Consider the following 21412-nt stretch of genomic DNA (forward strand, 5'->3'; position numbering starts at 1 on the left):
CTCCCACCAAGCCGATTCTTTCCGCTCCCAGGTTGCAAAGAGCTTCCTGCTTGCTGGGATCGGGTCATGGATGCTGCTGCTGTTGCTGCAATTGTTCCACCATGGGTGAGTGGTGCAAGAGATCTCCCTTCCTCTTAGCCCTGGGATACGTGGGCGGCGATTAGGGGTCTGGTGGCGGTGGGGGGGGGGTCTCGCCCTAGCTCTGCAGTCCCCTGTGGGGTCCGCTGCGTGGGAGAATCGGGTCTCCAAGCAGGGCAGGGGGGTGGGGGGAGACCAGCGGGCCCTTCTCCCTTTGCCCTTCCTTGGACCTTTGTAAAAAAAATATAGGTTAGATATATATCTAGGGGGCACACACAAGCTTCCAGATCCTGCCCTTCTGTTGTGGGGCGGGCGGGGCGGGGCGGGCTAGCCAAATAGAGGCGCTTTCTTGCAGGATCCCTTTCTGGGGTGCTGCAAAGAAAAGGAAAGGAAAAAGAAAAACCGCTGCAAACACTGGGGCTTCCTTCTCTCTGGAGCGCGCGGGATTGCACCGTTGCATTAGGCTGGGATGGGAGCAATTCGCGCCGGGGACGTAAAGGCTTGCATCCCATGCTTGCAGCGCTGCGGAATATGGAGCAGGCAAGGCGTCCGGAGGTGGGAAGGTTGAATCAGATCGCCTTGAGGGGCAAAGGAAGAGGGTGGGATCTCCTCTTTCCTTGCCTGCTGCAAGCTCCTCGAGCTGCGATGGCGCCATGCGTTTTTGGGGGCAGATGAATGCTGCTGGGTGCGGAAAGACTTGCGGGTGGAGAGGCAGGCCGGTGAGCTTAGAAGGAGTGCCTAGGAGGATCGGGGCCAGCAGGGGAACTGAAATAGGGGTGTTGATCTTTTTCCTTGTTTACTATCACTTGGGAGAGGTAATTGTCATGCTTTGACACTTGAGCGCTATAGATCTATAGATCTATATGTATAGATAGGCATTACACATCACTTGGGAGATTGCAATTGGTTTTAAACTGCTTTTATTTTGTCTTGCTGGGAACTGCCCTCGGAACTTCTGGTGGTTGTTATTTTTAATCATATCTTCATTTATACAATGCCCCCCCCATGGGACTCACAGCTCACGGTAGCTCACAGGTGGCGATAAGAACCACTACGAAAAGCGGGGGGGGGGGGGGAGAGAATGGTTAGAAAACAATTACACCTTGATAGAATAAAAGCTGTATACAAATATATAAAACGTCTTTTGATAATGATGATAAGGAAATTGGTTGTGCTGGCCTGGAATCGCCCCAGCGAAATCGCAGGCGGTGTTAGATTTTTGGTACAGTAAAATAAGGTTTTTGTTAATACCTTAAGACTAAATGATTATATTACATACGGCAAAACATTTGTGGAGCTAAGCCCAGTTTCTCAGAGGTAAAAAGCATTATCCTCAATTTGCAGAAAGAGAAAACTGATGCTGGTTCATTTTCCAGAATTCCCCGCCCCCTGCAACTAAATCAATTAAGACCAGAGTTAGGATGTTTGACTTGCATGTAGTAAATAAAACTTACAAAAAGTTCAATTAAATTAACACCGTGTGAATTTTATGTGCTGTGTAAATCTCAGAAGCTTTTCCAGTAGCGGAAAGAATTGGAGCTGAATATTTCAAATCAACAAAGCCCACTTAAGGAGCTTCACGTGTTATTAGTCAAGCAAATTCAAAGCTTTTACTTGGAAAGTTATTTTTTATTGAGATAGGACATATTTTAATGCATGGTGTTTGTTGGGGGTGGGGAAATGACAGCACTGAAAACAGTTGTTGTTGTTGTTTAGTCGTTTAGTCGTGTCCGACTCTTCGTGACCCCATGGACCATAGCACGCCAGGCACTCCTGTCTTCCACTGCCTCCCGCAGTTTGGTCAAACTCACGTTCGTAGCTTCGAGGACACTGTCCAACCATCTCGTCCTCTGTCGTCCCCTTCTCCTAGTGCCCTCAATCTTTCCCAACATAAGGGTCTTTTCCAGGGAGTCTTCTCTTCTCATGAGGTGGCCAAAGTATTGGATCCTCGGCTTCACGATCTGTCCTTCCAGTGAGCACTCAGGGCTGATTTCCTTCAGAATAGCATACCAATTTTAGCACGTCCAAAGAGCTATTGACATAAGTGCATGAGCTTCTTAGGGAAAAGTCACCTTAAAAAAAAACCACATTAGTGATCACTTTCATTCTAGGTCTGAATGGTATCCTATTCATTCCAGTCACTCAATTTGTCTCATTGTGTTCATTGTGTCGTCCCCTTCTCCTAGTGCCCTCAATCTTTCCCAACATAAGGGTCTTTTCCAGGGAGTCTTCTCTTCTCATGAGGTGGCCAAAGTATTGGATCCTCGGCTTCACGATCTGTCCTTCCAGTGAGCACTCAGGGCTGATTTCCTTCAGAATAGCATACCAATTTTAGCACGTCCAAAGAGCTATTGACATAAGTGCATGAGCTTCTTAGGGAAAAGTCACCTTAAAAAAAAACCACATTAGTGATCACTTTCATTCTAGGTCTGAATGGTATCCTATTCATTCCAGTCACTCAATTTGTCTCATTGTGTTCATTATCCCATGAATTCATATTATGAAACAGTGTGTTTCAAAAAGTGGGAGGGCTGTCTTTGTTTCCAGCCCCCTGATTTAGGGCTTTAAATAGTACCTGGAAATTTTTTTTATTTTTTTTTTTGCCTGCTGCAAGAAAAATAGGAAACTGCCTTATACTGACTCGGACTTGCTGGGTACATTTGGCTCAGCACTGCTTGCACGGACTGGCAGCATCTCTCCATGATTTTAGGCAGGGTCCTCTCTCTAGCTGAAGATGCCATTACAGTAGAGGTCCTTGATCCTTCTGCATGCACCAATCGGGGTTTAGGCCCAGTTTTGGCACAGAAACTGCTTTGGTTGCCCTGTATGATAACCTCGGTTGGGGGGAATTGCCCTCAATCTGTTTCTACTTGCACAGATGTTTCCAAAAGGTGATGCTTCAGCCCCGTGGAGTTCCACAGGGTTCAGTTTTATCCCCTATCAGCAAACTTTCCCAGCAGGGGGCTGGTCCACTGTCCCTCAGACCTTGTGGGGGGCCGGACTATATTTTGGAGGTGTATGTGAACGAATTCCTATGCCCCACAAATAACCCAGAGGTGCATTTTTAAATAAAAGCACACATTCTACTCATGTAAAAACATGCAGATTCCCGGACCATCTGCGGGCCGGATTTAGAAGGCGATTGGGCCGGATCTGGCCCCCCGGGCCTACGTTTGCCTAGGTTAGATTACTGCAATGTGTTACACGTCTGAAGATGGTTCAGAAACTTCAGCTGGTGCAAAATTTGGCTGCCAGGTTGTTCACGGGGCAATAAGGTTTGAGCATATTACACTGATCCTGGCCCAATTGCACTGGCTACCAATTAGTTTCCGGGCCCAAGTATTGGTTTAGGGCTAGAAAGCCTTTAACTCAGGGGTCCCCAAAGTTACCCGGCTTCGGGCCGGATGCCCGCCATGCCGATTGCGTGGTGGGCCAGAGGGTGGGGGAGCAGTGCGCGCCCATGTGCATGCGCAAAGGCTATTTCTGGCACACTCCCGACCTGGAAAGCACCGGAAATAGCTTGTGTGCATGTGCAGAAGCCTCCTCCGACCCGGAAGTACACCGGAAATGACGCTTGCACGTGCACACAAGCTATTTCCGTCGCTTTTCCTGGTCGGAAGTCGGCAGCCGCACTACACCGCGCTGGTAAGAGCGGGCGGTGGCAGCTGGGGTCCCCGGGGGCCACATAAAAGCCTCGGGGCCGTATGTGGCCCCCGGGCCGTAGTCTGGGGACCCCTGCTTTAACTGCTCAGGACCTCAAAGACCGCCCCTCTCCATATGAACATATCCAGACCCTGTGTACATTGTCTGAGGCCCTTCTTTGTGTGCCTCCTCCACAAGACGTCCGGAGGGAGGCAACACAACAGCCTGCCTTTTCTGCAGTAGCTCCCTGTTTGTGGAATGCTCTCCCCAGAGAAGTTCGCCTGGCACCTTCGTTATGTACCTTTAGGCGCCAGGCAGAAACGTTCCTCTTTAACTAGGCCTTTGGTAGATTGACATCCAATGCGCTTTTAAAATATTTTGTGGGAGGGGGGATTTTTAGGTTTGTTTTTATTTTTATTATGTATGTTGCATTTTCTTATACTGTAATTTTATGTTGTGAACTGCCCGGAGATCTGCAGACGTAGGGGCAGTATACAAATTTAATAAATAAACAAACCATTCCAAACAGATGCTCTGTCACTTAGCTACTACCCTCCCCTGGCATTTTACTCTTTTGGTTTTTAAAATCTGGATTATTATTACCTTTTTTTAACAAAAGCTCTTACTATGGTAAAATTGTAGAGTTGGGAAGGACCGTGAGGGTCATCTAGTCCAACCCACTGCAATGCAGTAATATTCTACCCAACGTGGGACTCGAACTCCTGACCCTGAGATTAAGAGTCCCATGCTCTACCAACTGAGCTATCCCAGCAGTCCATTAACCCATTTCCTTTTTTATTTGTAAGCCCTTTTGAAAACCTTGCTTAGAAGCCAGATGTTTTGGACTACATCTCCCATCAGCCCCAGCCAGCCGTGAAGGCTAAGGTTAAGTCTTCTCTAGCTACTTCCTTATAGAGTCCAGATGACTGTGCAAGGAAGCGCCTAGATTTGCTCAGGCCACGCCCATCCCCGCCTCCAGAAGTCGAGACTACGAGATATGCTTTCGACAGTCTCCTTCTAGCTTAGGCAACATGCTCTTGAGCAGTTAAACCACGCCGGCCTTGACAAACCAGTCCCTTTCCTCTCTGCCTCCCGAGCAGATTCAACAGGATGCCCGTAAGTACAGCTCATTCCTTCCGCAAATGGAACGGAGGAGTCTCAGTGCCTTCTTTGTATTCACCCTAGACGCTGGGCAAACACACCGCAATGCCGGACTTTCCTACTTTGGGAAAGAAGGAGCGTTAAAGGGGCTCTAAGCCATTCTGAAAGCCGGAGAGGGGAAAGGGAAGTAACTGCAGCAAAAGGGAAACTCTGCTCCACTGCTGAAGTTTTAAGGCAGCTTTAGTCAATATTTTTAATTGTGGGACGGGACCTTCTTCTCAAGCCCCAACCCTCCAGCTTCACGTTGGTTCCATTTCGCAGGACCCATCTGCCCACTCCTGTGAAGCCCTCGTACGCAGAGTGTCCAAGTTTAACCTTCACAGAATCATAGAATTTTCAGAGTTAGAAGGAACCCCCAGGATCGAATGGCGTTGTCCTGTACGGGGATCGAACCTGCAACCTTGACGTTATCAGCACCATGCTCTAACCAACTGAGCTCTCCAGGCAGCTATTGGCTTTTAGTTGTATTTTTCTATTGCTTCTTTCCTTTCTTATATTGCGCCTTACTGTATTACGGTTCGAATTCTGTGGAATGCACGCTGGGTTTTTATGCTGTTGTAGGAAATAACACACCCCCCCCAGTCTTTGTACATATGAAATATAGGTCCACACAGTCCCACAAGCACCCCCCCTTCACGTAGCCTCATTTCTTTTCTTCATATGCCCCCCCCCCCAAATAAGGGCTGGCCAAAATCTCGCCCCTCCGGAGAGACGCGCTCCCACGCTTTGTATGAGTAGACCGGATGAGTCTACTTTAACGGCTCCACCAGCATGTCTGGTGTGCCTGCTCCAATCAGTGGGCAGACCAGGGGAATCTACTTTGACAGCTTGCTACATTCCAGTTATGTCTCTACCCATTGTATGCTGGACATCACAGCGTTATTATAAGGACTCTTTTATACTTACCTCATGTGTTGACTGAATGTTAAAATTGTTTCTGAAGCTGGCTGCAACCCAAAGTGTTTAAACAGGTTAAACCAGGCATGGCCAACAGGTAGATCGTGATCTACCGGTAGATCACTGGACGTCTGTGGTAGATCACTGGTAGATCATTGGCTCCCCCCAAAGAAGCTGCACAACTGTGGCTCCCCTAAAAATAGCTCAACATTTTACCTCCTCCCTGAAAAAAACTCAACAACTTTGACCTGAACCCCCAAAAGGGGGTAGATCACTGCCAGTTTTTAACTCTGTGAGTAGATCGCAGTCTCTTGGGAGTTGGTCACCCCTGGAACCATTACCGATGAGGAAAAACCGTTTTCTTTCTTTCATACCTATACTTCTAAAGAATCGGCTGCGACTCAGATCTGTTTTATTCCATGTTTATTATTACTCTGTACATTACACTGTATCAAAGGGAGGAGAAGCGGCCATAATCTGGTAAGCGGGACAACACGTACACAGCCTCCTCCGGAATAATGAAATTCCACCTCCAGCTGTGCCAGACAGCCGACCATCTTCTATAGTATACAATGGATTTTCCTCTCAATGTGGATTCGGACCAAGCCCAAGTCAATGGACAACCATCACCCTCCTGATGAGTGTGAAACTTCCCTTTTGACCTGGGGGAATGTAGAAGGGAGGAGCCAGAAACACCTGGCCAGGTGCTCAAATTACTACCTCTGGACCCCTCCTTCTTGTGATGTACTGATGATGTATTAGTGACATGTTAGTGATGTATCGTTAGGGGTGTATCTTGGTGATGGGGAGCACATAAAAAGGGAAGACCCCTTTTGTTCGGGGTCTCCATCTTGCTTCACTTCGTTGCAGGTGGGGCCCTGTCGCGACAGCCTATCTTTTAATAAAGACCAAGCCTACTGGCTGCTGTTTTGCTCTGATATTTTGGCTGGAGTCTTGTTTTGTCCAAGGGAGCCCTCAGATTTTCCATTAACAGTGCTTCCGACAACCCCGTAAGGTAAGCTAGGTGGAGAGGGGGGGGGAGAGAGAGAGAGAGACACTGGTCCAAGGTCACTCAATGAGCTTCATGGCCACGTGGGGATTCGAACTCAGGTCTCCCAGGTCCTAGTCCAGGCATAGGCAAACTCCGGCCCTCCGGATGTTTGGGACTACAATTCCCATCATCCCTGATCGCTGGTCTTGTTAGCTAGGGACAATGGGAATTGTAGTCCCAAGTCTCTGGAGGGCCAGAGTTTGCCTATGCCTGTCCTAGTCCAACACTGCAACCACTATACCACACTGCCTGTGGGAGCTGGGCAGAGGAGGCCTCTGCTTTATCCTAGATGTAAGTGGGATTTGGCCTAACTCTGCCTTTCTGCAATGATCACCCACACCCAGTGAATGTGTTCGTTTTTAGCAGGAAGCACCTCTTTGCTTTCACCCCATTGCAGGAAGTTTTAAACCCATTGACCTTTTAATCTGGAGGGAGGGCTGTGTGTGAGAAAGCGAGGCCGGGCTAATCCTGTTGAGTAACTTTGCATACAGACACGCCCTTCCTCCCTTCCTCGAATAGCAAAATAAACTTGCTTTCTACACCTCCCGGGAGGATGGGCAGAGCAAAGCAACGTAGGTGATACTAGCAATTATGGAACCGGCACTTCTGTGCTGTGGCAACAGCTGTAGCCATCGCTGACTCATGCTTCGATCCGCTCCAGAGGTGCCCTTACATTTCCTGTAACCCTCCACACTCGAGGGCACTCTGGTTGGCTGGCGGGCTTGATTCTTGTGTGATTTATTCAAGACTTCCTCTTGCATTCTCTCTCTCTCTCTCTCTCTCCCACTTTCAGGGCTGACTCCTAAGGATGCCCAGAGCCACAGTGAAGCTCATCGTCACAGGAGATGACTTTGGCTACTGCCCAAGAAGAAACCAAGGCATCGTGGAGTGTTTTCTCTCCGGCGGGGTGTCCAACGTGTCCCTCCTGGTGAACGGCAGCGCTGCGTCCGATGCGGCACAACTGGCGAGGAGGTGAGAGCACCCTTGCGCTTCCTGTCTCTTGCTCTCACGCAGGGAGATCGAGGATGGCCACTAGCTCGGTGGTGGAGCCCGTACTTTGTGCAGAGCAGGTCCTGGGCTCAAATCCCAGAATCCCCAGTAAACAGGCTTAAGAATGAATGAATGAATCTTTATTTGCGTTAGCCGTCGGCCATAGCAATAAAACAGCAATGCGATATACGAAGAATATAAATACAAAGCCAATTAGATAAAATACATTTTAGGGTTTTGAATCAATAGTCAAATAGTGGATCTTATTCTGATTGCCCCAGCTAATGGATTTACCTTAAAGGCAACGCCTAGAGTTCTGCTGCCAGCCAGTGCAGACAACACTGAGCTAGAGGGATCATTGGTCTGGCTCAGGATAGGGCAGATTCCTATCACTGCCTTGTCGCTTATATACACAGTACGACTCTGCAGTCTGCTGAGAGAGCGTCACATCACATGCAAATTTCACATGCAAATTTCAGTGCAGGGCTTTTTGTGGGGCTATTCCTGATCTGTGAAATAACTTCCCTTTTGAGATATGACAGGCGCTCACAATCTACACTTTGAAACTATGTTCTGACATGCTTTTCCAGTTGAATGAATAGGTCTCTGCCATGGGTACCTGTGTGTGTATATATGTTGTAATAAGCAAAAATCTGCTCTTATTCCCTTATGGGGTGCACAAGAACCAACCAGAGAATTTTGAGAAGCAAAGCCTTTATTTTTGTTGTTGCAACAGGGTCCTTCCCCTCACGAAGGAGAACAAGGAAGGCACCCAGAACAAAAGAGAACCTCCACTTTTATCAGTTTTCCCATCACCAAGAAACACCCCCAAAATACATCATTCCTACATCACCACTACGTAATCAATATCTCTCGAAAAGGGAGGGTTCAAGGTAGAAATGTGAGCACCTTAGACACCTCTCCTAGTCCTTCTCTCACCCCTCCCAGGTGTGAATTCCTAAACACAAAGAGAAATTAACAGTTTCCTAAAAGTTGATCACTATCTTTTGTTCGGAGGAGTCTTCTTGTGAATGAGATGGCTAGTAGTCTGGCACAATTGATGGGGAAATGTCCAGTTGGCAGAGCCTCCGGCTTACAGGATTATGGCTCCCAAGTTGATTGTCATGTGGAAATGTGTGTGTGATTCTGGTCAGAGAGAGTCAAAATGGTGTCAGTCAGGCCTGTCTTCCTGTGCTGCTTCAGACATGTGCCTGTACATTCATGTACATGTTTATGAACAATAATATTAATATATATATAAAATTTACAACAATATGTTGGGTTTTTTGTATTGTTCTTAAACTGATTTTTAAGCTGCTTTTATTGTACGCTGCCTTGAGACGCATGTGTGCAAAGCCAAAATAATAGTAAGAATAACGAGGATGATAACGATAAAAAAACAACAGCCAGTAAAGCTCGGCTATTTTAGGGCTATTTTCGTGGCAGGGGGAACCTTGAGCGCCGCCCACGGCCTTTTCGACGCTCTCCTCTTTTCGAAAGCAGCCTGCGAAGCCGACGGCCTTTACCGGCACACTTTTTGTAAATATAGAAAACACCTGGCCCCGTTTCTGATTACAAGCCCTGCTGAGTTCGGCCCACCAGGCCGCCGCGTGACTCGGAGTCTGAAACGGCTTCTTCAAATCCAGGTCAGAGCGTTTGGAGTGGCACACTATTCTCAGCCACTCTGGGAGGCTGGTTTTCCTTCCTAGCACGCCGGACACCTCTCTTAGTCCTTCCTACCTTGGGAATCTAATGCAGGGAGCCAGGGAACATAATGCAGATCCTGCCTTGGACACTTAATTAGGTTATGCGTGAGTAATTAACAATTCCTGCCAGCACTTACGCATGCGAGGTATCGCACTGTGGATGCGAGCTTAACCTTGCGTTCGGCACCTGTAGGTCCCATAGCCTCAGTTTAAGAGAGCAGCTCAGATCTGGGTCACACTTTTTTTGCTTACTCCTCTGATAAGTATAGTCATTGAAAGCCAGCATCTTAATCCTTCTAACCGTCTCTGCTGACTAAAAGGATTGTCCCTGCGTGGGTGTTTGCTGCTATAAATATTCCTGAGTTATCAGCGACCTACGGAGGGTTTCCTTCATCCCCTGGCCTATTACATAAATTAGAAGCCTGGGCTGGTTTGAAATAAATACTCTGTTGGTTCTTCTCCAAGGGCAAGGCCTCTTATGATAACCTGCCTTCATCTTGAGTTGTCCTTTAAACCAGGGGTGGCTAAGCGCCCAATTTGGCCCCATAGCAGATCTTGAAAAATAAAAAAAATAAACTGGGCCAGGTGGTCGTCAAGATGGGGAAGCTTTTGCAGTCGGAGGGCCGCATTCCATCCTAGGCAACCTTCCCAGGGCCGGTGCTGGGTGGAGCCAAAGTCAAAAATAGGCGGAGCAATACCTTTTTACCTTTGTACAGTGGGCTGATTTCTTCACACTCACAGGCCCCTCTCTGTTCTCCACCCAGGCAATCGAGAAAACACAATCAGAGTCTAAGGGCACATCCTGCACCACAAAGCCTCACGTAATTGACTTTTTGTTGTGGTCCTGCTGTTAATCCCCAACACTACAGGTTTAAAGTTTAAAAGTACACAAACAGCCACAGGTATTGGGAGATTTCTCCAGGGTCAACAAGTTCATATCCAGGTGTTTCCAACATCACACCTCTTGTACTAAACCAGTGATGGGCAACCTTTTGAGCTTGGTGTGTCAAAATTCACCAAAAAACTGAGCATAACTCGGGTGGTGTGTCACTTCGAGAAAAAAACCATAATTTCACAATATTGATAGTTTAAATAACAAAAATGTATAATTGTAATATATAACTGTATTTAATAAACCAAAAACTAATTATTTAACCAAACCAAAAAACCCTTATTTATCACAAAGTGCCTAGAGTTGTTGAGCTTTTTTTTTGGGGGGGGAGCTGCTGATCAAAGTTTTGGAGGTTTTTTGGAGGGTGCAAAAGTTGCTTTGCTTTTTTGGGGGGATGCCCCTAGGCTGCTGCGCATTTGGGGGGAGGGGGAAAGAGAACAGAAATAAATGACGAATAATACCTTCCCTGGAACTAACAGGCAGCACCAACATAGTCTGCCAAAGCACCCAAAAACCCAGCACAGAATGGGTTAAAAAACCGAACGCTGTTACACCCAATCATAGTCTGCCAAAGCGCCAAAAAACCCAACACAGAACGAGTTAAAAAACAAACGCTGTTACACCCAATCATAGTCTGCCAAAGCGCTAGAAAAACAGCACAGAAAGGGTTAAAAAACCAATCTCTGGCTACCAGCAACAACAACAAAAAAAGGATCCGGGTTTTAACAGCGGAGACAAGCTCTAGCGGAGGCAAGCTGTAGGAGGAGCGGGAGAACAAATGGGGGGGGGACAACAACAACATGGGCCAATGGGGCGCGTGCCAGCAGTGAGGGCTCTGCGTGTCACATCTGACACACGTGTCATAGGTTCGCCATCACTGTACTAAACAGTGCCTCCCTGTGAAAATGTTGTGAAGTCCAAAATAACCCAAAACATTGGGGTTTCTTTTCTTTTTTTTGCTGGATCAACCTCAGTTTTAAATGTAGGGAAGCACTGTGTATAGTGTCAATAATAATAATAATAATAATAATAATAATAATAATAATAATAATAATAATATATTATTTATACCCTGCCCATCTCTGGGCGGCTTCCAACAGAAGAATAAAATAATCAATTAAAGATTAAAGCCTCTCTAAACAGGGCTGCCTTCAGATGTCTTCTAAAAATCTGGTACAGTGGTACCTCTACTTACGAATAACTCTACTTACGAATGGAGCGCCGTCCGCCATCTTGGATGTGGTTTAGATAAGATTTTTTCTACTTACGAATTTTTAGATAGGGTTGCTTCGACTTACGAATTTTTTCTCCCAATGCATTCCTATGGGATTCGACTTACAAATTTTTTCGACTTACAAATGTGCGTTCGGAACGCATTAAATTCGTAAGTAGGGGTACCACTGTAGCTGTTTTTCTCTTTGACATCTGATGGGAGGGCGTTCCACAGGGCGGGTGCCACTACTGAGAAGGCCCTCTGCCTGGTTCCCTGCAACTTGGCTTCTCATAACGAGGGAACCGCCAGAAGGCCCTCGGCGCTGGACCTCAGTGTCAAGTGTAGCTCTGAAGAAAACAGAGGTATTTCTTACCCATCTCACAAGGATGTTTAGGAACTAATGAGCTTCTGCACTGAAAGACACGACACAAGTCTCTCCCTGCAAACCCATCAGTCAGGGAACGTGGTATGTTAGTGAGAGCTGGACATTAACTGGCGTTTTAAAATACACCCTTCCCCAGGTATCACATTCCAATAGGGCTCCATGCCAACCTTTCTGAGGGCTCTCCTGTTTGCCCGGCGTTGAAAGCGAAGTCCACATTGCTCAACGAAGAAGGATTTTTCCACGGAAAGATGGGGATCCGGAGAGCGTTAGCAGATGGTCTCCTGAACATGTCTGAGGTAGGAAGACACGCATACAGGGCTTTGCTTGCTAGCCCTGGTGGTATCGACTGTGGGAGAAACCATGTGACTCTCATTGTTATTATTTGAAATAGTTTTATTTGGTTTTACAAGTATAAAATTTCAGCAATACCATCATACGTTTCCACATTTGCAGATTCCTCCGAATCTCTGGGCTTCCCACCTCCCCTCCCTGGGTCCTATTACCGAGCCTTTTCTACTGCATCTTTTCCAATAATCCATATTTCATATCATTCCATTGTCTCCATTGCTACATTACATTGCTACATTACAGACTGGAAAGAGAAGTTGCTGAATTGGAGCTCATTACCAAGCTTAAAACCATGGAGCCACCTGGGATGAATAAAGACATTGGATTCTTATCTCATTATGCATGATCAAGCTTTCTTTAGCGCCTCAGCCCTTGCTTTTTTCCCCCAGGACCAATTGCAGTCATCAGCAGTCGTTAACAGCCATCTACAGGTTTACCACTCCCATCAGCCCACCACCCATTCCCATCACCCCCACCCTCTGAATATACATAAGGGTCTGGTTGATTCTGTTTCAGTGTATCTGACGAAGTGTGCATGCACACGAAAGCTCATACCAAAATAAAAAATTAGTTGGTCTTTAAGGTGCTACTGAAGGAATTTTTTTATTTTACATTACAAGTGTTATTGTAATCCTGCTAGTGTTTTCATCTGCTTACAGTGGTCTCCAAGATAAATTATAATTTTTTCCCCATTCTTTGTTAAAGTTCTGGTCTTCTTGATTCCTGAGCTTATTGGTCAGTTTTGCCATTTCGGCATAGTCCAACAATTTGATTTGCCATTCTTCTCTGGTAGGAACTTTATCTTCTTTCCATCTCTGGGCTAATAACATCTGGGCGGCTGTCATCACATACATAAAGTCTTTTCTGCTCCCTTGGAATATCTGCACCTATAATTCCTGATTGGGACCCAGGTGGTGCTGTGGTTAAACCACTGAGCCTAGGGCTTGCTGATCAGAAGGTTGGCGGTTTGAATCCCTGTGACGGGGTGAGCTCCCGTTGCTTGGTCCCAGCTCCTGCCAACCTAGCAGTTCGAAAGCACGTCAAAGTGCAAGTAGATAAATAGGAACCGCTCCAGCGGGAAGGTAAACAGCGTTTCCATGTGCTGCTCTGGTTTGCCAGAAGCGGCTTTGTCATGCTGGCCACATGACCTGGAAGCTATACGCCGGCTCCCTCGGCCAATAATGTGAGATGGGTGCGCAACCCCAGAGTCGGTCACGACTGGACCTAATGGTCAGGGATCCCTTTACTTTTACCTATTTCCTGATTAAAAAGCCTCTGATGGTTTTTTGGTTTTTTTGCAAAAGTTAATTTAAACATTTTTTCATCTCATTATATATCATTTCCCAGAATGCTTTTATTATTCTTACAAGACCACCATTAAATTTAGGCAGAAAGTTAATACCTAAAGCCCACTTTAAGCTTTTTTTGACCTTACCTGCCCACACCTGACATTATGTCTGACGTCAGGTATAGGGGCAGGCGGGGAAGGCTACCCCAAAACACCTTCACAGGACAGTGGGCAGGTCTGGTGGGCCAGGTTTGGGAGATCCCTGGTGTTGAACCATGGTGAGATAGGTGGACCATGTGCATGCATGCACATTTCAGCGTGCATGGAAGTTTTGTGTAATCTCAAAGAAATAAGAGTTTATTTAGTATTGTTCTTATTTTGAATTACTTACAGGTGTGAGGGCTCTCTATACCTGAAGGAGCGTCTCCACCCCCATCGTTCAGCCCAGACCCTCAGGTCCACTACTGAGAGCCTTCTGGTGGTTCTCTCACTGTGAAAAGTGAAATTACAGGGAACCAGGCAGAGGGCCTTCTTGGTAGTGGCGCCCTCGCTGTGGAACGCCTTCCCAGCAAATCTGAAAGAGTTAAATAACTATATAATTTTTCTGTAGGCGTTTTTCTGTTTGGTAAAAGTTTTAACGTTTGATGTTGTTGTTCCTGTATTTTTGTTGGAAGCTGCCCGGAGTGGCTGTGGCAACCCAGTCAGATGGGTAGGGTATAAGAAAAATAAGTTATTTATTTATATAAATTTTCAGTGCTTAGGGCCTCTGAAGGTCTCCATCTGGCCCTGCATCCTCACTTGTTTTTTGTTTTGTTTTGTTTTCCTAAATGAAGGATGTCTTCTTCATATACAGTACAGGACAACTCTCCTCACTTGTCCTCCTTTCCTTTTACATTCCTAGGTGAAACACGAACTAACCGCGCAGGTTGACTTGTTCCGTGAGCTCACAGGTCACCTGCCTCAACACATGGACGGACACCAGCATGTTCACGTCCTCCCAGGTAAGGTAAATCCACACCTTAGGCAAAGATGAGAGACCTTTTCCATCCTGGAGGGCCGCACGTCGGGATTTTTCATCTTTCCACAGGCACCCTCTCTCCTCCATCCAGGGGAGCAAGAGGCCTGGTCCGAGTTCCAGGACACATTCCAGTCAGGCAGAGGTAAAAAAAGGACCCCTGGATGGTTAAGTCCAGTCAAAGGCGACTATGGGGTTGTGGCGCTCATCTCGCTTTCAGGCTTTCCAGGTCATGTGGCCAGCAGGACTAAACCGCTTCTGGAGCAACAGAGCATCGCGACGGAAACCAGAGCGCTTTGAAATGCCGTTTACCTTCCCACCGCAGTGGTATCTATTTATCTACTTGCACTGGCCTGCTTTCGAACTGCCAGGTTGGCAGGAGCTGGGAGAGAGCAACGGGAATTCACCCCGTGGTGTTGGTGGGATTCGAACAGCCAACCTTCCGATCAGCAAAACCAAGAGGCTCTGTGGTTTAGACCACAGCGCCACCTGCGTCCCTAGTCAGGCAGAAACAGGGAAGAAAGGCTGTGGTCTGGGGAGAGGGCGTTTTGGCTTGGAAAGGAGACACGCCCTGGGGAGAGAGTCCCAAAGACCAGATAGACAGGCTTCTGGACCCAAGGCCCATTCCAGTCTAGCCCTAAGGACACAGCCGCCCCCCCCCCCCCGCCTCCCGCACCTCTCCGGGGCTGGAGATCCCAGTTTGCAGGCAGCTGCCTCGGGTCAGGTTACCTGTGCTGCTAAGGTTGCCTTAAGCCTGGCGGGAGTCTATTTCCTCGCTTCGCCAGCTCAAAGAGCAGGTGCTCCGGGTGCTCCGGTGACAATCGGAAAGCAGGGAGGTCTCAGGCTTGTCTCTCGCAGTACCCAGCAGCGCCGCAGTCTCGTTGTTTGGGAAGCGGGTTTAAGAATAGATTTGGTTCCAGTTCCATGTCACTCACACCCATCCCAAAAGCAGCTCTTTCATTAAGTCCACAGTTCATCCGCAGTGGTTCTCTGTATTCCTGCCCTACCCCTACCCCTACCCCCCCCCCCCGGGCGCTGCCTTCAGAATATTACAAGCTGTTATGCCATGGTACAAAATGATATAGAATAAAAGTACAAGAAGAACATACGTTGAAAGAAGACTGGGAAACGTTTATTGGATATATGGGAAATAATTGTCTACAGCTGAAAGCGGTGGCAGCATTAAGATGAATTCAACAGTGTAAATAAGTTCTGGTGGATGCAATAATGGAATACTGAATGGTATAGTTTTTGTAAAATATGCAGGGATTTATGGTATGTAAAAAGGGACGCGGGTGGCGCTGTGGTCTAAACCACAGAGCCTAGGGCTTGCTGATCAGAAGGTCGGCGGTTCGAATCCCGACGACGGGGTGAGCTCCCGTTGTTTGGTCCCAGCTCCTGCCAACCTAGCAGTTCAAAAGCACATCAAAGTGCAAGTAGATAAATAGGCACCGCTCCGGCAGGAAGGTAAACGCGTTTCTATGCGCTGCTCTGGTTTGCCGCAAGCAGCTTAGTCATGCTGGCCACATGACCCGGAAGCTGTACACCGGGCTCCCTCGGTCAATAAAGCAAGATGAGCGCCGCAACCCCAGAGTTGTCCGCGACTGGACCTAATGGTTAGGGGTCCTTTTACCTTTACCTTTTATGGTATGTAAAATGAACCATGGAAAGAGAAGAAGGGAAGCCTTTGATATCTTAAGGTTGTAAAAATTAGTATTTTAAATTGTAAAACAGAAAATTTAATGAAAATTATATAAAACGAAACAGAATGATACTCCATACCCAAACACTGTGACCTGGCAGCTTGTAAAGGCTTAAACTAAGAGAAATTGAGCAAGGTCCATATTCAGTCCCCAGAGTTAAAGCGCCATTTTATATATTTTTATTTATTTATCTTATTGCATTTATAGCCTCCCCCTTCTTATCACGGTGGCATAAACGGTTCTCCCCATCCTCATTTAATTTGCCACAACAACCTTGCGAGGTAGGTTAGGCTGAGAGGCAGAAATTGTGGCCCAAGGTCGCCCAGTGAGCTTCATGGCTGAGTGGGGATTTGAATTCTGGTTTTCCAGGTCTTAGTCCGACACTCTAGCTGAGGGTGGCCCAACTTTTCTTTTTTAATACAAATTTTATTTTTGCATTTTCTATTTTACATAATAAACGAATTAAAAACATAAGACATATAATCCCCTTTGACTTCCCTCCCTCCCCATTGTGGATCTTAATTTAATGATTTCCCCCTCTGCATCTCTTTCATAACTCTATTCTTATAAATCCTTTGCCAATCCATAGTTCGGATTTACACTACAATTTTTCCGTCAATCCTACCAGTGTATGTAGTTGTTTACAATAGTTTTTCAAATAAGTTATAAACTTCCCCCATTCTTTATTAAAGACCACCTCTTCCTGGTTTCTGATTCTTCCTGTAAGTTTTGCCATCTCAGCATATAGTTCATCAATTTTGTCTGCCGTTCTTCTTTGGTCGGAGTTCTACTATCTTTCCATTTCTGGCCTAACAGAATCTGCGCAGCCGTAGTCCTTTGAGATGGCCCAACTTCTCATACCACACACTGCCTTCATGCAGGGAGGGGAGTGAGGCCAAAATGTCACACACACACACACACACACACACACATCCCGCAGTTCCTGTGGGGTGCTGGCAGGGCTTTGGGAAGGAAGCACCCACCTCCTTCCCTAAACTAGGTAAAGGTAAAAGGACCCCTGACCATTAGGTCCAGTCGTGACCTACTCTGGGGTTGCGGCGCTCATCTCGCGTTATTGGCCGAGGGAGCCGGCGTACAGCTTCCAGGTCATGTGGCCAGCATGACAAAGCCGCTTCTGGCGAACCAGAGCAGCACATGGAAACGGCGTTTACCTTCCCGCTGTAGCGGTTCCTATTTATCTACTTGCATTTTGACGTGCTTTCAAACTGCTACGTTGGCAGGAGCTGGGACCGAGCAACGGGAGCTCACCCCGTCACGGGGATTCGAACCGCTGACCTTCTGATTGGCAAGCCCTAGGCTCTGTGGTTTAGACCACAGCGCCACCTGCGTCCCTTTCCCCTAAAGTAAGAAAGCGCTAACTAGGCTTTGGGAAGGAAGATGGAGGCCTCTCAGACCCTGTCGGATCCTCCTTCCCAGAGCCCAGCACCACCTCCTTACCTGGCTTTGGGAAGGCAGCGTGAGGGGGGTGGGGGGCAAAGCGCCAAATGTTGCCGAGGGCCGTCTTGAGGGCTGCATGTGGCCCTTGGGCCATGCATTGGACTACCCTGCTCTACCTAACCACTGCTCCACACTGGTTCTCTATGACGGCACCACTACGGCTCCCAGAATTCTCTGGGGGGAAAGCTACGGCTGTTTACAAACAGCCGTAGCTTTCCCCCCAGAGAATTCTGGGAGCTGTAGTTCATTAAGGGTGCTGAAAGTTGTTAGGAGTTCCCTATTTCCTTCACAGAGCTACAGAGGGGTTGCACAGTCAGTTATTCTTCCCAGGGGATTGAATTGGCCAGGAGCAAGAGCCAGTAATGGACTTGGACTCAAAAGAAAATATGCTCTCTCTCTTTTTTTCAAAAGCCTGTACTTCCTTGGAGAAGGACTTCCTAGTAACCTTTTCTCTTCCAGAGATCAGAAATGTATTTGCACAGGTGCTGGAGGATTATGGGATCACCTATACCCGAGTCCCCATCGAGCCAGACCTTCCCCGCTGCGATTGGATAGACCCACACTTAATGGCCTTTTACCTGGGCGTGGAGAAGGACTCCCTAAACACGGTGGATGTGTTTAGGAAACACAGAATAAGGTGAGCAACCTGCACTTGGGAAACAACTCTGGTTTTTGCCAGTGCTTGGCTTTTTTTCTCGGTTCCCGTAGTTTCCAGCTCACCGAGTGACCTTAAAGAGAGTTTCCGTTTATTACGGCCATAGGGCAGCATTTTTTTAAAAAATAGCTAAAATACGATTATTATAAAAGCAAGAGACAATCATTATTAAAAACAAGCCGGAATAAGAGCAGGGAGACGAGAGAGTCACTGGCCAGCAAGTTAAAACAACTCGAATGATAACTGTTAGTAGAGAGATCCGGTGGAAGACTGGGGAAGAAGAGTCATGTGTCTGAAAACACAAGATTTCATAAGCAGAATAGTAATAGTGCCTCTAGAAGGCTTGGTGTGTCTTACAGAGAGAGCCTTCTGTTTGGGTGAAAGGGTTAAGAGACTAATTACACAACAGACCCCCCCCCCAAATATTGTTGTTGTTTAGTCGTTTAGTCGTGTCCGACTCTTTGTGACTCCATGGACCATAGCACGCCAGGCACTCCTGTCTTGCACTGCCTCCCACAGTTTGGTCAAACTCATGTTCGTAGCTTCGAGAACACTGTCCAACCATCTCGTCCTCTGTCGTCCCCTTCTCCTAGTGCCCTCAATCTTTCCCAACATCAGGGTCTTTTCCAAGGATTATTCTCTTCTGACGAGGTGGCCAAAGTATTGGAGCCTCAGCTTCACGATCTGTCCTTCCAGGGAGCATTCAGGAAAAAAATTATAAATTCTTGCAAATATTGCAAATGGCAAACATCATCCCCAAATAGGTATTCCGTTTCCCCTTCTGTAAGATTCTGCAACAACAATATCATGTTTATCTGTTTTGTTGAATTAATTAAATGAAATTGTTTTAATTGGATTCTGAATAAATGTGCAATTAATTGTAGAATAATAATAATAATAAATTTTTATTTATACCCCGCCCTCCCCAGTCAAAAACCGGGCTCAGGGCGGCTGACACCAACAGAACCACAATAAAACATAAAAACAATTAATTAAAATACAGATTAAAATACAGTATTAAAATTTAAAGTGCAGCCTCATTTCAAGTAGGCCATAAATCCAAGCCATGAGGGAGAAAAACACAGGGGTCAGGCTGAGTCCAGCCCAAAGGCCAGGCGGAACAGCTCTGTCTTGCTGTATAATAATAAGTAGGATGGGAATTGTAGACCAGAACATCTGGAAGGCACCAGGTTCTCCACCTTTCCCTCTCCCTGGCATCGTGAGAGGGCACTCCCATGTATACTGTAGCCCCAGCAATGCCATCCCAGGAGACTGGAGTCTTGCAGCCGTGATCAGTGAGCTACTAATCAGCCAAGTAAAACTGATGTGATCAATTAACCAAGATTCCATTCATCAACTGACAGCCCGAAGATGAAATCCCCTTCCTACCGATTGTGATATTTAAGCCTCGCAGCATGTTACAGAGCAGGGAGGGTCCGGCACCACGGCAATCTTTCACTCCAAATAGATTGCATTTCATGATTGGTCAAAAAAACAGGGGGCAGAAAATGCTTGTCCCTTCAGCACTGCTTGTGCGATTAAATGCTCATCTTCCTCCTTTCACAGGTGGCCAGATATATATATAGGCCTGAGCACCATGGGCAAAAACATGTCCATCGCCAACATCCTGGGGGCCATTGATAACGCTACAGCGGCTTACCTGCCGGAAGAAGACTCCTCCATTCCTCCTGGCTCGCCGTCAGGCTCAGATCAAGAAACCAGAACTGTAACCATTGAGCTGATGACTCATCCAGGGTACCCCAGCGTCCCGCCAGTTGGGGGCTGCGGCGAGGGACCCGACGATTTCTCGCAGTCCTGGGAACGCTTGCACGAACTCGAGACGCTCAAGAACGCAGAGTTGCAGAGCCACTACAGAACAAGGAACATCCAGCTCTGCGCATTTAAAGACCTTGGGATGTGACACTGCAATTTTTTGCTGGCTGGGCTGGGCCAGGCTAAGCATGACGCTGAGTGAGGTGCAGAGTTAAGACCCACCCTTCCCCCAAAAAATTGACCGCTTGGTGTGGCACAGAGGCTCCCTGTGCAAGGAGAACTTCCACCCTTTGCAGCTCAGGACAGAGGTTGCGCCCCATTTTCACAGCACTGGGGAACAGAAGTTATATCCCTATGGAGGGAAACTTTGGACAGTAACAGGACCAGCAGGTAGAGCAGATGATTCTAGGAGCAGGAAAGATTGCATAGGAAACTGTATGGGCCTCTCATTGTGGGTTGGGCCTCTGGTATAGAAAAATACACATTTGGATCTGCCAGAGTGCTGGGATCTGATTCAACATACTATTAGTCTACAGCAGGCATGGCCAAACTTGACCCTCCAGCTGTTTTGGGACTACAATTCCCATCATCCCCGAGCACTGGTCCTGTTAGCTAGGGATGATGGGAGTTGTAATCCCAAAGCAGCTGGGGGGCCAAGTTTGGCCATGCCTGGACAGGTATCGGTCTGGTCCATTATCCAGGGGATTCGAAGCAGGGAGCATGTGAACTCAACACAAGCTTAAATCAACACTCTTCACTAAGTAAAAAACACTTCTTCAGATACCAAGATACGAAAGCTCATACCAATGACAAACTTAGTTGGCCTCTAAGGTGCTCCTGGAAGGATTTTTTTAATTTTGTTTTGACTACGTCAGACCAACTCGGCTGCCTACCTGTAACTCTTCACTAAGGTCAGCCAGCTGCCTCACCAATAAAAGCTGAACTGGACCACATACATGGGGAATTGGCATCTGTGTCCTTAAGTTTAGACAATTTATTTCACTTCTGGAGAGGCAAGGGGATGAGAGTCCTGATGTAAAACGGTAGCTTCACTGTCACAAGCTTGGAAATGTGGCTGTTGAACAAATTTGCAGGCTGCTGAATGTTGTGGGCAGTTGTGTTGGCGTAGAATGCTGTCAGCCGGCGTGTATGAAAAA

The 21412-nt window shown here is 47.1% G+C and overlaps 1 protein-coding gene across 3 annotated transcripts; it reads left to right on the plus strand.

Moving 5' to 3' along the window:
- YDJC (YdjC chitooligosaccharide deacetylase homolog) lies at positions 1 to 21208 on the plus strand. 3 transcript variants are annotated; one of them, XM_060269911.2, is made up of 6 exons: positions 1 to 105; positions 7623 to 7801; positions 12152 to 12311; positions 14553 to 14652; positions 18287 to 18464; positions 20049 to 21208. In XM_060269911.2, the coding sequence occupies exons 2-6, from the start codon at positions 7638 to 7640 to the stop codon at positions 20401 to 20403; spliced, it is 957 nt and encodes a 318-aa protein (XP_060125894.2). In that variant the 5' UTR covers positions 1 to 105; positions 7623 to 7637; the 3' UTR covers positions 20404 to 21208. The 3 variants fall into 3 exon arrangements, with proteins under 3 accessions (XP_060125894.2, XP_060125892.2, XP_060125893.2); XM_060269909.2 differs by lacking the exon at positions 1 to 105 and adding an exon at positions 4692 to 4836; XM_060269910.2 differs by lacking the exon at positions 1 to 105 and adding an exon at positions 6649 to 6793.
- The last annotated feature ends 204 nt before the right edge of the window (positions 21209 to 21412 follow it).

Source organism: Zootoca vivipara, chromosome 16, assembly GCF_965207765.1.
Source record: "Zootoca vivipara chromosome 16, rZooViv2.hap1.1, whole genome shotgun sequence".
Lineage (NCBI taxonomy): Eukaryota > Metazoa > Chordata > Lepidosauria > Squamata > Lacertidae > Zootoca > Zootoca vivipara.

Bases quoted from the DNA above. Each gene is read 5' to 3' on its own strand.
- YDJC (XM_060269911.2), top strand. From the start codon at position 7,638: ATGCCCAGAGCCACAGTGAAGCTCATCGTCACAGGAGATGACTTTGGC. The intron at 7,802-12,151 runs GTGAGAGCACCC...ACCCTTCCCCAG, and splicing joins GCGGCACAACTGGCGAGGAG to GTATCACATTCCAATAGGGC. The intron at 18,465-20,048 runs GTGAGCAACCTG...CTCCTTTCACAG, and splicing joins TTTAGGAAACACAGAATAAG to GTGGCCAGATATATATATAG.